This window comes from Microcaecilia unicolor, chromosome 9 (assembly GCF_901765095.1).
Source record: "Microcaecilia unicolor chromosome 9, aMicUni1.1, whole genome shotgun sequence".
In the NCBI taxonomy this organism is placed as follows: domain Eukaryota; kingdom Metazoa; phylum Chordata; class Amphibia; order Gymnophiona; family Siphonopidae; genus Microcaecilia; species Microcaecilia unicolor.
In genome coordinates, this window is record NC_044039.1 from 75326757 (window position 1) to 75341946 (window position 15190).

The window sequence follows — 15190 nt, forward strand, 5'->3', positions numbered from 1 at the left end:
GCTCAATCTTCCTTTTCCACTGCTGTGCAATAATGGAGGCAGATCTGAGTGGGAAGGAGAATAGAGCGGGGGAGGGGAGAGACAGAAACAGGGGGAGGTCATGAGAAGAACATAAGGAGAGAAAGTCACAACAAGGGCAGAGGAAAAGATTTTGCCTTTTCCTGTGCTTGCTGCAAGGGCGCAAGAGCTTGTACAGAGCCACAGGCCCCTGGGACGTCCTAGACTCCTGCACAGAAGGCCAGGCTTTTTAACAACCGGGCTATTGATTTCCAATGCAAGCTGACATAAATAGCCCCCTGCAGCTGTTTAAGCTGGGCTCACATCCAGAATAAATAACTGTGCTCGCCCTTCCTGCAGAACAAGCTGGCACCAGGCAAAGGGGAGTTTAAATCAGTAACCGCTGCAAATCTGAGCTGGGAGTTGCAGAGCTGAGGCCCGCAGTGGCTTTATCACTGGAGCTCTCTGACCCCATACTGAAACCTTCCGAGCTTCCTAGTAGTGAATAATAACAAAGACCTGCCACCAGACATAAGCTGTGGGGTACAGGAAAGCCACTCGAAGAAAGCCATGGGGTAGAGTAGAGCTACATAAGCACAGGCACATCATCATTGAAAAGGCTGGAACTGTACATAGGGACAGAGCACTGTTGAGACTGCTGTACCTGTCAGCACCAGGTTAACATCCTTCTGTCAGGGAGAGGGCAGGGACTTCTGGAAAGGTTTGGCACACCCAGGGACCTTAGAGCTAGGTTAGTGTGCAAACATCTGGAGACTTACAGCTCATGGATTGTCTATTATAAGCAGGTGATGTCTGGTGTTACTTACTCTCAATCTCCTATAAAGGGGGTGCCTGGTAGGGCTGTTTATTTATTTACTAGTAAAACAGGCCAGTTTCTGACACAAATGAAACGGGCGCTAGCAAGGTTTTCCTCAGAGTGTGTATGTTTGAGAGAGTGTGTGTGAGAGTGACTGTGTGAGAGAGAGAGAGTGAATGTGAGAGTGTGTGTTTGTGACAGAGAGAGAGTGAGACCGCTGGGTGCGAGAACAGAGAAAGGAGATGCCACACCGGGGGGGGGGGGGGGGGGGGGGAGCGCCAACTGATAGTCTGCAGGGGGGCACCAGAGACCCTAGGCACGGCCCTGCTGAACATTTTTTAGTGAGGATAACCCCCAAGTATTTCATACCCCAGGAGACCCAACGAAATGGAAAATTTTCTTGTAAGGACACCAACGTTGGACCCGGAATACTGACAGCCATTGCCTCTGATTTAGACATATTTAGCTTAAAACCTGATACTGAGGAATATTCATCCAAAAGCTGAACTAGATTGGGAAAGAAATTAAGGGTTTAGTCAAGGAGAGCAAGATATCATCAGCAAAAAGTGCCAATTTATAATCCTGACCAGCCACCTGTAAACCCGAAATATTAGGGTTGGCTCGAATAGCAATGGTTAACGGTTCCATAACCAGCGCAAATAGCATAGGTGAGAGGACAACCTTGTCTCGGCCCCCTAGATAAAGGAAACAATTGTGAATTGCCTCCATTAATACGAACACATGCTGTGGGAAAATGATAAAGAGCCTGGATCCAATTTCTAAAGTTCAGACCTATCCCTAATCTCTCCATAACACTCATCATGAAAGGCCAATGAACACGATCGAAGGCCTTTTTGGCATCCAAACCCAAAAGGCATAAAGAAGTCCGAGACTGGTTAGCTACATGCAATAAATTTACCATACGCCTCACTTTGTCCTTAGCTTGCTATGAGGTTCAAATCCAACCTGGTCAGGATGGGCCAAATCTGGAAGAACCGTAGCTAACCGATTCGCCAAAACCTTTGCTATGATTTTAACATCCGAATTAAGAATGGATATAGGTCGGTAAGATGCACAATCTACCTTATCTTTACCAGGCTTTGGGATCACTGCTATCCAGGCCAGGCCTCCATCATTGAAGGAGGAAGAGCCTCTCCTTCCTGAACTCCATTACAAATCTCCGCTAAAAGAGGAGCCAACTACCCCCTAAACACCCTATAAAAATCATTCGGCAATCCATCTAACCCCGGAGCCTTGCCTGTTGGTAAATCCTTTATCACTAAAGCAACTTCCTCAGCCTTAACAACACTGTCAAGGGACAAGCGCTGAGCTACTGAGAGAGAGGGAAGAGACTGAGAAGCAAGGAAGGCCTCTATCGCATCCTGATCAATATGAGGATCTGCAGAATAGAGGAACTGATAAAAGGCTTGAAACCTTTGACGAATCAAGGAGGTTTGGGTCAATACCTTATTATGGCCGTCGCCAATATGCAGGATAGTACGGTCAATCTGCCTAAGAGCTAAAGCTCTGCTAGGCTTATTCTGGGTGGAATAATGATGTAACTGTTGCTGACCACGTACAAACTGGAGTTGTTCTGAGTAGATGTTGTCCAGCCTAAGGCGAAGGGCCTGAATCTCCCGCAAATGTTCAACCTTTTGCAACGACTTATGCCTAGCCTCGAGACCTGACAATCACGACATACACGCCGCTACCTCCTGCCTCTGTCCCCTAGCTCGAATACTAGCATGTTTAAAAAAAAACCCTCGTTACAGCTTTCAAAGCATCCCATACAATCCCCAGAGGAGGACCCGATGCTAAATTGGTATCTAAATACTCCTTCAAGACCGTACGATATGCAGCCACCACCGTCTCATCTCTTAGTAGAGAAGCATTTAGGGTCCACCTGGTATCTTTATCCACCTCACAAAAAGAGGAAACATGCAACCACGTTGGGGCGTGATCCGAAATGGTAATAGAACCTATGCCTGTAGCACAATCACCCTGTGAAAGAGATACATCAAGGAGAATATGATCGATACGAGAATAAGAGTCGTGAGAATGAGAATAAAAAGAATAATCTTTGTCCATAAAATGATGTAGGCGCCACATATCACAAACCGCCAGTGTCCTGGTCAGATCCTCCAAAGCCTTAGAGTTTTGGATGTCCGCCCTCGAGACCACTCCAGTCTTGTCAATGTATGGGCCAAACATTGCGTTAAAATCCCCACCCATTACCAACTTACCAAACGGGTCAGCTTGCACCACTTTTCCCAGCCGGACAAAAAATTCTCCCGGAGATTCGTTAGGCGCTTATACTGCTACAAGAGAGAAAGGTGCATTATTCAGCATCACATGAATAAGCAAAAAACGACCAGCAGGATCACGCTTTACTTTCTGTACCTGTACCTGCAAGGAAGAATGTAACAGTATTGTAACCCCCCGTTTCTTCTTAGAGCTGGCATCGAAAGCAAAGAAAACATAAGAATATCGATGATGACATAGCAATTTTTCATGTTCCTTTCTAAAGTGGGTCTCCTGCAAAAAGACCACATGTGGAGTACTCAGCTGCAGTTCCTTAAACAACATTTGTCGCTTTTGGGGAGAGTTAAGGCCCTTGACATTTTATGACAAGAATTTTAGATCAGTACTCATTTATGGCATAGAGTAAGTAAAGAGATGGCCAAACTCTGCACCAGCCAAAGAGGAAGAGAGTTGGAGGAGAACCCCCCCCCCCCACCCATGCTCTGTCAGGCATCTTCCGCAAGAATAAACCTAGACAGCCTTTCCCTACCCAACCCCTCCCACCAAATCATCAAAAGCCCCCTAGACAGAGACCAAATAAGACCCCTATACTAGGCACTCTAGAGAAAGTAATGCACGAACCCGATAGACCACCCACAACCCCCACCCCTCGCACCCTTCCTTCCCATCTACACAAAACACAGTCCTATCCCCGTGTAACATTATACTAGATAAACCACATACAAACCCTGTACTGTCCACCCCCCCCCCCCGCTCATAACTCATTCTAAGAGCACACAAAATAACATGCAATCTTTGATCTATAAATCCCAAAGATCTTCCTTAAAATTCCTATAAAAATGTTCCACTCAGTATTCATAACTCCATATAAACAAGGTTATACTAAGATCTGAAAGTCACTTCAAGTGGTTTTCGGGGGACCCCTGGAGTTCTTAGTAACCCGTTTCCATTGCTGAAGCTTTGCCCAAGATGTGGGGGCGATGTCCACTGGAGGATGTGCAGCTGCAGTCAAGCCTTCCTCATTCAGAACCTTCCATACTTCCGATAACAGTCTGAAGCGATACAGCTTTCCCCCAACAGTAAAGCAGAGAGCAAAAGGAAAGGACCATCTGTACAGGATCTTGTTAGCAATTAGGATATCCAAAGCGGGTTTCATGGCTCGTCGTTTGGCCAAAGTCAGCTGAGACAAGTCCTGGAACACCTTCACCTGCGCCCCATTATAATCAATAAATTGAACCTGACAAGCCCGCTGCATCAATCTCTCTTTTATAGCGTAAGAAGAAAAACAGACAACAATGTCCCGTGGCTAATTATCCTGCCTCTTCCCTAAAGCTCTATGTGCTCGCTCCAACATAATATCTTCAGATTCTAGCAGCTTGTCACAAAGCAACTTAACCACCGCGACAACATTCTCTTTGTCCCCACCTCTGGAACTCCACAAAAGCGGAGGTTACACCTTCTCCCTCGATTTTCCTGATCATCAACCTTGTATTGTAATTCTTCAAAGTATTCAAAGAGATTTGAAATTTTTGCATCTGCCCCGTTCAAATGCTCAGCCTGTTCTTTCACAAGTGTTTCTAAGTCCTCCACTCGCCCTCCCAGTTCACGAAGATCCACACACAAAACGTCCATCTGGACCAGTATTTCCTCAGAGGACTTGATCTCTTCACGGATCTCCTGAAAGCATTTAGCTAAGTTCTTAGAAATGCCCCGCTTCGTAGACACAGTCGGCGCTTCCGCGTTAGATATGGTGGAGTCCGAGTCTGAGTGAGAAACTCGAGCAGACGCGAGCACATGGCGGCCCACCGCCTTACCGAAATGGTGCGCCGATTGGTGCTCACCCTCCTTTTCATGCCAAAGACATTGTCTGATGTTGTATTTTTCTCAGCCAAAGTCACCACACCAGGTTCCTGTTAAATTCCGCTGCAGTAAGGAGGAATTTCAGGACGTGTTGAAGCTATTTATCACTACTTGTGTGCAGGGATGAGACGGAGCTTCGGATTTAGGCAGCCATCAGCATTCATGATATCACTTCCTCCTCTCAAACCCAGTTTTCTACATGGCAGGACATACACAGGCATTAAGTCATTGGGCCAGTTCAATATTTCTCCTTAAATAATGAGTCATGATATGTAGAAGAAGCAGCTATACTTTTCCAAATAACTTTTGTAAAATTATCTTTTTCTTTAAACATACAAAAAAAAAACAAGTCCCAGTCTTTCTGATTATCTATATTTAAAAATGTAAAATAAAGGACCACTTAATTAAGCAACTTAATCCCCTTTCCTCCTTTTTCCAAACCATCTGTTCCGGTATATTATATCAGAAGAATGAGTTTGAAATTCTGTGCTTTAAAGTTAGAGGTTACATGAGTTTCCTTTGCTGCAGATATTCTGCAATCAGAAGCAGTCTAATTCATATGATTTCCTTCATAGATCAAGTATTAGAATTCAAAAAGGTATGGGATAAGCACAGAGGATCCATATATAGCAAGAGGATGGTGTGAAGAAACAGTGTGTTTTAAGCCTGTAAATGTATTGGATATTCTCTTGTCTTAATTATGTCCTGAAGTATATTTCTCCTATTTGGCCAGCAGGTGGTGTTTCTTTGCTGTAAAGCTGTTACAGATAAGTGAATGATTCCTTCTATAGTTAACACAGATAATAGGAAGTGCCTTGCAGGGATGTAACCAGCTTTTTTCAAATGTTGTTGTTCTGGGCTCTGATTGGCCTGGAGTCTGAAATTACCCAGCAGTTGCTGGCTGTTGCTTCAGTTTCAGCCCGGGAGAAGAGAGAGCTTGAGCTCCTTGTTGAAGCCCTGTAAAAAACAGTTATATTTGGTAACTGATGAACAGCTATATGCCCTGATCTCCCCAGGTACTTTCTAGGAAGTAAACAAATGTTTAGTTAGTGTTATAATTGATCCATACTTACTACTACTTATCATTTCTAAAGTGCTACTAGACGTACGCAGCGCTGTACACTTGAACATGAAGAGACAGTCCCTGCTCGACAGAGCTTACAATCTAATCTACTTCAGTTACCTGTTATTATTTGCTGATTGCATATTTTTGTTCATTGTTCAATTTTTAAAGACAATAAATAATTGTTTATTGTCTCTGCCTGTCTGGACTGATAAAGAATCCTTCTGGTTTGTGTGTTGGATCTGTGAGTGCTTTCTGGGAACTGTGGGACCACTGGGAGTGTGGCCCCAGTAACCTAGAAATCACTGGGGTTAATTTGAGAGTGGGAGTCTTGCCCAGAAGTGGTTGTGACCCAGTTGGTGGGAGGAGGGTGCTAGTGTACAGCACAAGCAGCAAGTGCTGGCAGACCTGAGCTATGCTGTAGATAGACCCTTTAAGTGGCCGCGGGGTAACCCCAGGTGGGTGGCTAGGCATTTCATGACAGATGGAATCAAAGCAAAACTTAAATGACTTTCACACTTCAAAAAACACATAGGGGGTATGACCTGCAAGAACTGTCAGGTAGAGTGGAGGAGCGGCCTAGTGGTTAGAGCACTGGTCTTGCAATCCAGAGGTGGACGGTTCAAATCCCGCTGCTGCTCCTTGTGATCTTGGGCAAGTCACTTAACCCTCCATTGCCTCAGGTACATACTTAGATTGTGAGCCCTCCTGGGACAGAGAAATATCCAGTGTACCTGAATGTAACTCACCTTGAGCTACTACTGAAAAAGGTGTGAGCAAAATCTAAATAAATAAATAAACAGAGCATTACGGGATGCAACCTGCTTAGAGCATCAGGTACAGATCTAGCCACCTTACTTGGCAGACTAGATGGACCATACTGGTGTGTATCTGCTGCCAGGGGTGGCCAAAGGCAAGATGTCATCTGAGGCAGGGCTGAGATGCTGCTTTCTCCCCACCTCTGGGCCAAGTTTACATTCTTTCTTCATGTTCCAAAAGCTGGCAGAAGCAGCAATTCCAATATGCTGCCCTGCCGCTGGCACTGGCCTCTTCTCTACTATGGCCGTTGCTGATGAAACAGAAAGTTACATCAGAGAGGCGGCTGCAGTAAAGAGAAGAGGCAGGTGCCAGTGGAAGGGTAGTGTATCAGAATCGTTGCCACCGCTGGCTTTTGGAACATGATGAAAGAAGGTAAATCTCGGGGAAGGGGAAGATGCCACTCCCTGAAAAGTGCCGTCTGAGGTCCCCACCTCAGGTGGCCTAATGGTCGGGCCACCCCTGTCTGCTGCCATTTACTATGTTACTATATCACAGTTAAATAGATTGTATGATAGTTTAATGTATTAGTTGTGTTGATATTAACTATAAATTCTCTGGTCATGCTGGTTTCTTATTATCTATAAACTAATTAGAATCCACAAGGTCATTGCGGTATACAAATACTTTTAGCTTAGTTTAGTTTAGCATCTCTCCCCTGGATCTCTGCTCATCAGATAAGACACTCTTGTCTATACCCTTCTTCACTACCACTAACTCCAAACTGTTCCTTCCATCTTGTTGTACTGTGTGACTGAAACAGACATCCTGACTTGGTACACCATGTTCCGTCTCTGGTCCTATTCAAATTTAGCCTAAAAGCCCATCTTGTTAGGTTTTTTTTAACTCTTAACCGATGTTGTTTTAATCATTCCCTAATTCCTTATTTGATCTATCTGTCATGAATAGACTGAAAGTTCTATCTAGCTGTTTGTGTGTAGCACTGTGTATGCCTAGTAGCAATATAGAAATGAAAAGTAGTAGTAGTAGTAGATTTTTCAGTTTTTTGACCTCCTGAAAATATTTTTCAACAGTTCAGATACTACGGAGCTCATTTTCAAAGCACTTAGACTTACAAAGTTCCAAAGACGCCTCTATTAATAGCTATTAATAGAATGCTGCTGCAAAGTTGGGACATAACATCTACCTGACTGTGTGAGACATTTCTTGTGCCAAACACTGATAGAGTGATCATGTCTCTGGGACTTGTTAAAATTCTACAGAAAAGATACTGTGGTTTACCAAGCTTACATTTTGGACCATATTACTTTGTGTCAGGGCCGGTCCAACCCGGTAAGCGAGGTAAGCATGGCAGGAGGGCGCCGACACGCCATGTTTACCCTCGCCGCTTACCTCCGCTCCCGGACCCTGACAGCAGCCCTGCCTTCGGTTTCCTGCTCCAGACTGGTACCAGCACTGCCTTGGGGGATTTAAATCTTGTATTTAAATTTACCTCCGACATCGCAGCGGCTGTGCAGCGTCAGTGAAAATGCTGCTGCCCGACGTCTCTAGCTTTCCCTTAGCTCGTTCGTTCCCTCAGTGTCCCGCCTTCTTCTGATGTCATTTCCTTGCGAGGGCGGGACACTGAGAGGGAACGAACGAGCGAAGGGAAGGCTGGGAGACGTCGGCAGCAGCGCTTTCACTGATGCTGAGCAGCTGCAGCGACGTCGGAGGTAAATTTAAACACAAGATTTAAACCAGAGAAGAGGGTGGGCAGGTGGACATGGGAGTGGGAGGGCAGGGGAGAGAGGAGCATTGATCGATGGACATGGATGGGATGGGAGGGCAGGGCCCAGGGAGAGAGGAGAAATTGCTGGACATGGAGGGGAGGAGAGGGAGGAGCATTGATGGAGAAGGATGGACATGGATGGGAGGACAGGGCCCAGGGAGAGAGGAGAAATTGCTGGACATGGAGTGGAGGAGAGGGAGGAGAATTGCTGGATATGGATGGATGGAGGGGGGCACGGGAGAGAGGAGCATCGATGGACATGGATGGGAAGGCAGGGCCCAGGGAGAGATGAGAAATTGCTGGACATGGAGGGGAGGGAGGAGAATTGCTGGATATGGATGGATGGAGGGGAGCAGGGGAGAGAGGAGCATCGATGGACATGGATGGGAGGGCAGGGCCCAGGGAGAGAAGAGAGGGGAGGGAGGAGAATTGCTGGATATGGATGGATAGAGGAGGGAAGGGGACATGAATGGGAGAGCAGAGCCCAGGGAGAGAAGAGAAATTGCTGGACATGGAGGGGAGGGTGGAGAATTGCTGGATATGGATGGATGGAGGGGGACAGCCAGGGAGAGAAGAATTGTTAGATATGGATGGCTAGATGGATGGATGGAGGGCAGGGGAGTTGCTGGACAAGGGTGGATGGAGGAGAGGGCAGGGAGAGAATTGTTGGACATGGATGGCGGGGAGGGAAGGGAAGACGGGAAGGAGATGCACATGGATGGAGGGGAGAGAGAAGAAATTCTGGACATGGATGGAGGGGAGGGAAGACAGAGGAAGGAGATGCACATGGATGGAGGGGAAGGGAGAGAGAAGAAATGCTGTATATGGATGGAGGGGAGGGAAGAGAGAGGAAGGAGATGAGATGAGGGAAAAGGAAGAGAGGAGAAAAACTGCACATGGATGGAGAAAATAGGCAGAAGCCAGATCCACTGGACAGTCAAGTCTGCGGAGGGCCCAGCTTTTACTTATGAATATAGAGCAAGAAATGAAGAAGAAAGGAAGAAAGTAAAGAAATAAATGGAAAGGAAGCCCTGGAAACGGAGTTAAGAGGACAGATAGCAGCATAATCAGATACTGGGCCAGTATGATCAGAAAAACAAAGTCACCAGACAACAAAGGTAGAAAAAAATCATTGTATTTTCATTTTAGTGTTTGGAATATGTCCACTTTGAGAATTTATATCTGCTACATCTGCTATCTTATAATGAAAACAAAAAATACACGTTATTTTGCTTCTATACTGGTGTAATATTTTCAATGATGCCATGGCTAGTAAAAGGGGTGTGACTACTGTAGGGGCGGAGCCAAATTTTTGGGGCTCATTTTCAAAGCACTTAGCCTTCCAAAGTTCCATAGAAACCTATGGAACTTTGGAAGGCTAAGTGCTTTGAAAATATGCCTATCCCGCCCCTGGATGGGTAGGGGCGCCGACTAATAGGCTGCAGGAGGGCGCCAGAAACCCTAGGACCGGCCCTGCTTTGTGTGCTTTAACTTGAATTCTAAGAAAAGTGTGCTTCCAATTCAATCTGCTACACCTGATTAAAAACATAACCAAAAATTATGATGATGACTGATGTCACAGATACTGCCAGTTCCTACATGTTTCTTGAAATGATTGTATGCTACTCAATATTTTACATAATATTAACAGATACTGCTATATTGTTTGTTACATACAGGCACAAAAAATGATTTTATTTTTTGTTACATTTGTACCCTGCGCTTTCCCACTCACGGCAGGCTCAATGCGGCTTACATGGGGCAATGGAGGGTTAAGTGGCTTGCCCAGAGTCACAAGGAGCTGCCTGTGCCTGAAATGGGAATCGAACTCAGTTCCTCAGTTCCCCAGGACCAAAGTCCACCACCCTAACCACTAGGCCACTCCTCCACACTTTAAAAGCCCATATTCAGCCCGTGGCAGTCAGTGATATTTAAGGAACTGATCACCGTTGGCGGTGTTTGACCTGAATAGTCAATGCCAGGCCTAATCTGGGTCTTGTCTGATGCAGGAAGTTATCCAGGTGATGGCTAATATTCAGATCAGTACCCGCATAACTACCTGGATAAATTTAGGACAGCCTTTATGCTTTCCCAACTTCATCCAGACCCTTAACCAATAAGCAGACTAAAAATTGCTGCTAATCAGGCAAACCAGACCATCCTGGCACACTCCCCAGATTTTCAGTAGCACTATCCAATTAGATGCTGCTGAAGATCTGGGGATCACCCATTAAACATGACTTTTAAACAAGCAGGAACCTCTCCTGCCTGTTTAAATCATTTTAAATGTTGGGCCCTTACATGTCATTCTTTTAAATCAAATCATTTTTGTAGTGGTAGCAAGTACTCTCATCATGTGTCTTAAACACACACAATGCATGCCTACCTGAAGGATTAGCAGCATTTGAATAATTGAAGGTGGGACCCTGGCACGTGGACGTGAGAGTGTCTCTTCTAGTTTAATATTGAGGGCTATGATGTTCCTGAAGTGGAGAAGAGCTAGCTGACGAACTGAAGGCTCCTTTCCCTGGAAACATAATCATGAGAAAAGATTAGTCAATCCAAACACACCAAGAAATTTTTCAAGCATTGGTGCACTTTCCCTGTTTAGTTTGGAGAGGGTGGGGGGAACAAGGAATAGGGAGGTCATACTAGCAAGAGGAAGGGGGCAAATTCAGTACCAGGACCAGTAGCATTTAGAAGGGAGGAGCCACCCCTATGGTAAGGGTGGGCAACCTGTGGCCTGCAGGCCAAATGCGGCCTGCTATTGAATTTTATACGGCCTGTGAGACCATGGAAGTATATACAGAAAATGACATTAACTAGAGTTTTGGCAATTTTGGGGTCGATATTCAAAGTGATTTAACTGGCTAAAAATGGCTCCTGGATGATGATTAAATTGACTGTTTGGGGCCAACTGCTAATTTTCAGCAGTACTTAACTGGTTATTTTAAGGACGTTCTGGGGGCGAAGTCAGCACACGGCTGGTTAAGTGCTGTTATTCAGCACTTAGCTGGTCAGGTTACCCGCATAAATAGGACCACATAAAAGTCAGTCCTGTCTTTATGCGGTAACTCATAGCCCTTTAAGTACTGAATATCACACTTAATCGGCTATGTGCTAGCCAGCTTCAGAAACCTGGAAATTCAGTACCAGTGCCCGGACATGGCCACTGAATTTCTGGGTTTAATGCCAGCAGAGGTCAGCATAACGCTGATTGCTGCCGGCTGAATACTGGGCCCTTTAAAGTTATTTATTTATTAGGATTTATTTACCGCCTTTTTGAAGGAATTCACTCAAGGCGGTGTACAGTAAGAATAGATCAGACATGAGCAATAGGCAGTTACAGCAGTAAAAATATTCAACTAACAATACAAAGTACGGCATGGTATACTATTTGCAATGTCAACACAATATGTAATAGAACATTATAATTGATAGTGAAAGGTAAGGCAAAGTTGTATCATACAGAAGGGTAAGAAAGCAGGAAGAGTTAGAAAGTAAGGTGACTGATTTCAAGAAAGTTGCACATGAGGTCAGACAGATGGTTAAATATTATCTGAGCTAGAGTATGAGTGGATAAACATACTTTGGTTGATACTCAAAACATGTAAATGTGAGGGCCAAGTTCAAAAAAGTGATAGAGAGAATATAAAACTGTTCTATAGCTCGAAAATAACAGGGAACTATGGTACTCGATTCTTGGCTGAGATAGATTTAGTTGCCTCTCCTGCAGAAGTTCTATCAGACAGTCCGATTAGGGAATTCTATGGTGTTTGGGAGGCGGGGCTAGTGCTGGGCAAGACTTCTATGGTCTGTGCCCTGAAAATGGCAGATACAAATCAAGGTAAGGTATACACAAGAAGTAGCACATATGAGTTTATCTTGTTGGGTAGACTGGATGGACCGTGCAGGTCTTTTTCTGCCGTCATCTACTATGTATGTTACTATGTTACGTAAGACCACATCTGCGTCTTGTATATCTGTAAATCTCTAGTGCCGTGCCACACCATCTCCAGGATTTTCTCAGGATAAGTGATCATGGCATTTTGGTGTGGATCTGTATCCTATGTTTCAGTGTTCAGTCTTGGCCAACGGTATGTTCACATCAAATTCAAATTATTTGGGGCAATCACCCGGTTTTGGTACGCACTTCTTTTACTGTTAAACGACAATTGATCCCTGTGCCACTTGATGGTTCTTCTTCATTTTCTGGTTCTCATTCACTGTCTTTAGCATTGTTGAATTGTAGATCTCTTAAATCTAAGACCTTCTTTTATTAAAGATTTTTTATTATCTTCGGGTTGCCACTTGCTCTGTTTAACAAAGCCTTGGTTAAGAACTGGCAAAGGTCTTCTCTATCAGTGCATGCCTTCAGGTTATGATGTGGTATGTTGTTCAGTCTTCTAAAAGGGGATGGGGGGGGGTTAGCAATTATTCACTTCTTTGTTCACTGAAATTTCACAGCCTCTTTCCTATCCAGAGACATTAACTGTAAGAACTGAATTTTCTAACTATCTTTTTGTGTTTTATTGTCCTTCTTCTCTTACTGCTGATAGCTGGGATCCCTGCTATGAAGCTCTTGCAGACCTGACCATCTGTTATTCAGATCTTTTAATTGTAGGTAATATATTCACGTGGATGTGTCACATAGAGGAGCATAATCGAAAGTAGCGCCTAAGTTTTCCTGAGGACGTCCTCGCAGGACATACCAGCGAAGGGGCGGGGAAACCCGTATTATCGAAACAAGATGGGCGTCCAATCTTGCAGCTGTATTTTGGACAGTTGGTAATTTTTTGAGAAGCATTTCCGTGCACCCTGCATAGATTCCATTGCAGTAATCAAGATGACTTAAAATTAGCGACCACACTAAATTGCAAAATACTTCTCTAGGGAAATAAGGTTTTATATGTTTTAATTTCCAAAGAGTGAAGAATACCTTTTTGACGGTAGCATTTGTTTGTTCCACCAGTGTTAGATTTCTATCAAGTATTACTCCTAGAATTTTCAGAGACTCAGAGATTGGTAGGACAAGCTCAGGAGCAATTAAGGTGCAGGGATTGAACTTGTTATAGAGTGAGGTGAGTAGAAGGCAATGAGTTTTCTTTGTGTTGAGTTTCAATTTTGTTTCAAACATTTTTATTGAATATACTCCAAAATAATACAACACATAGTCCAGTTGTACAACATTTCCTATAATAATGCTATCAACATTGTAATAACATGAACTGAATTATCAACAATCACTTTTCTCCCCTCCCTACCCCTCCTTTTCATTCCCTTAATATAACGTTCTGATGATTCGACGGTTCTATTACAACCCCTTATCATCAACCATACCTTAGTCTCAATCTTACTGGCCAAATCTTATGCTTCTCCCCCTCTCTCCCCCCACCCCCCCTCCCGTTGGCATGGTTCAGCCTTATCTCAACCTATCCTCTCCATTTCCCCATGGCAACCCATTGAGCACTTGGCTTCTTGCTTTCGGTGAAATCATATTTATGTATTGTCCCCACACCGTCAAAAACCGCACTTGCCGTTTTGGTGTCACTCTCGCCCCTCTCGATTCCCATAACATCAGTTGGTGCATCTTATTTCGCCAGTACCAGTAAGAGGGGGGTGTGTCCAATATCCAGTGATTCATAATACATTTTTTCCCCAATATACAAGATTTGCTCAGGAACACTCTTTCTCCCTGGGTCCCTGCATCCCATTGTTCAGGCACACTCAGCAGCATTCTTTCAAACGTAATAAGAACTTAGGAGCCTGTGACCTCCCTTACGAATTGGCCTATTCTCCCCCAGAATGCCTTTATGGCCTTACATTGCCATATACAGTGTGTTAGATTAGCACCGCCCTGCCCACATTTTAGGCACCCATCCGTCTCTGTCACCCGTGCATGAAATGCCCTTCTGGGAGAGAGGTATGCCCTATGTATTATTCTATATTGGCACTCTTGCAACTCTGCACTATGTATCACCTTCTGCATGCCCCTCAATGATTGTTGTAAATGGTGTTCAGAGATATTCCTATGAATTTCAGTTTCCCACTTCATCGCCACCTCAGTTACCCGCCTCTCTGGTAGCCCTTTCTCTAGCTCTCTAAAAATCCAAGATACAGAGACCTGTCCCAACGCATCCCCTTCCAAGAACTCCCTCAACTTAATCTCAAATCTATGAGTTAGTCCTCCCTTTGGGATACTATGTATGTAGTGGGCGAGCTGGTGGTAAGCCAATATCCCCAATGGCCCCCCTGAACACTTACGCTGAAAGTCAGCTATGGAAATCACAGTGTTATTGTCCCTGAGAAAACTACCCAATAACTCCACCCCTTGGCCTTGAAGTGTGCGAAACACTGCATTATCACTGCCCGGTGTGAAATCCTTATTCCCAACAAGAGGTAACAGTCTGCTAGCCGTTGGATCCTGACCCCACCTTTGTACCAATTCCCACCACATGTGCCATAGCGGCCCCAGCAACATGCTATCTTTAACTTTTTCAGGTAGTTGTCCTTTTCTCCTAACATGGATTAAGTAATTCAGGTGCCAGGGATGAAAGTATGCCCTTTCTAGATCCACATCCGTATAGGTGTTTGTATCAAGGACCCAATCCCTCAAATGCCTCAACAGACATGCCTGATTATATGT

The 15190-nt window shown here is 44.7% G+C and overlaps 1 protein-coding gene across 6 annotated transcripts in view; it reads right to left on the reverse strand.

Moving 5' to 3' along the window:
- Nucleotides 1-15190, reverse strand: part of PRR5 (proline rich 5) — a 652413-nt gene that overhangs the window by 111260 nt on the left and 525963 nt on the right. For 5 of the 6 annotated variants that reach the window (XM_030214308.1, XM_030214307.1, XM_030214313.1 and 2 more), the window contains 2 exons: nt 10931-11071; nt 3058-3132 (listed from right to left, as the gene is read on the reverse strand). In XM_030214308.1, the coding sequence (XP_030070168.1) occupies nt 3058-3132; nt 10931-11071 (216 nt within the window). The remainder of the gene's footprint in view (nt 1-3057; nt 3133-10930; nt 11072-15190) is intronic. The other variant, XM_030214309.1, reaches the window with a different exon arrangement.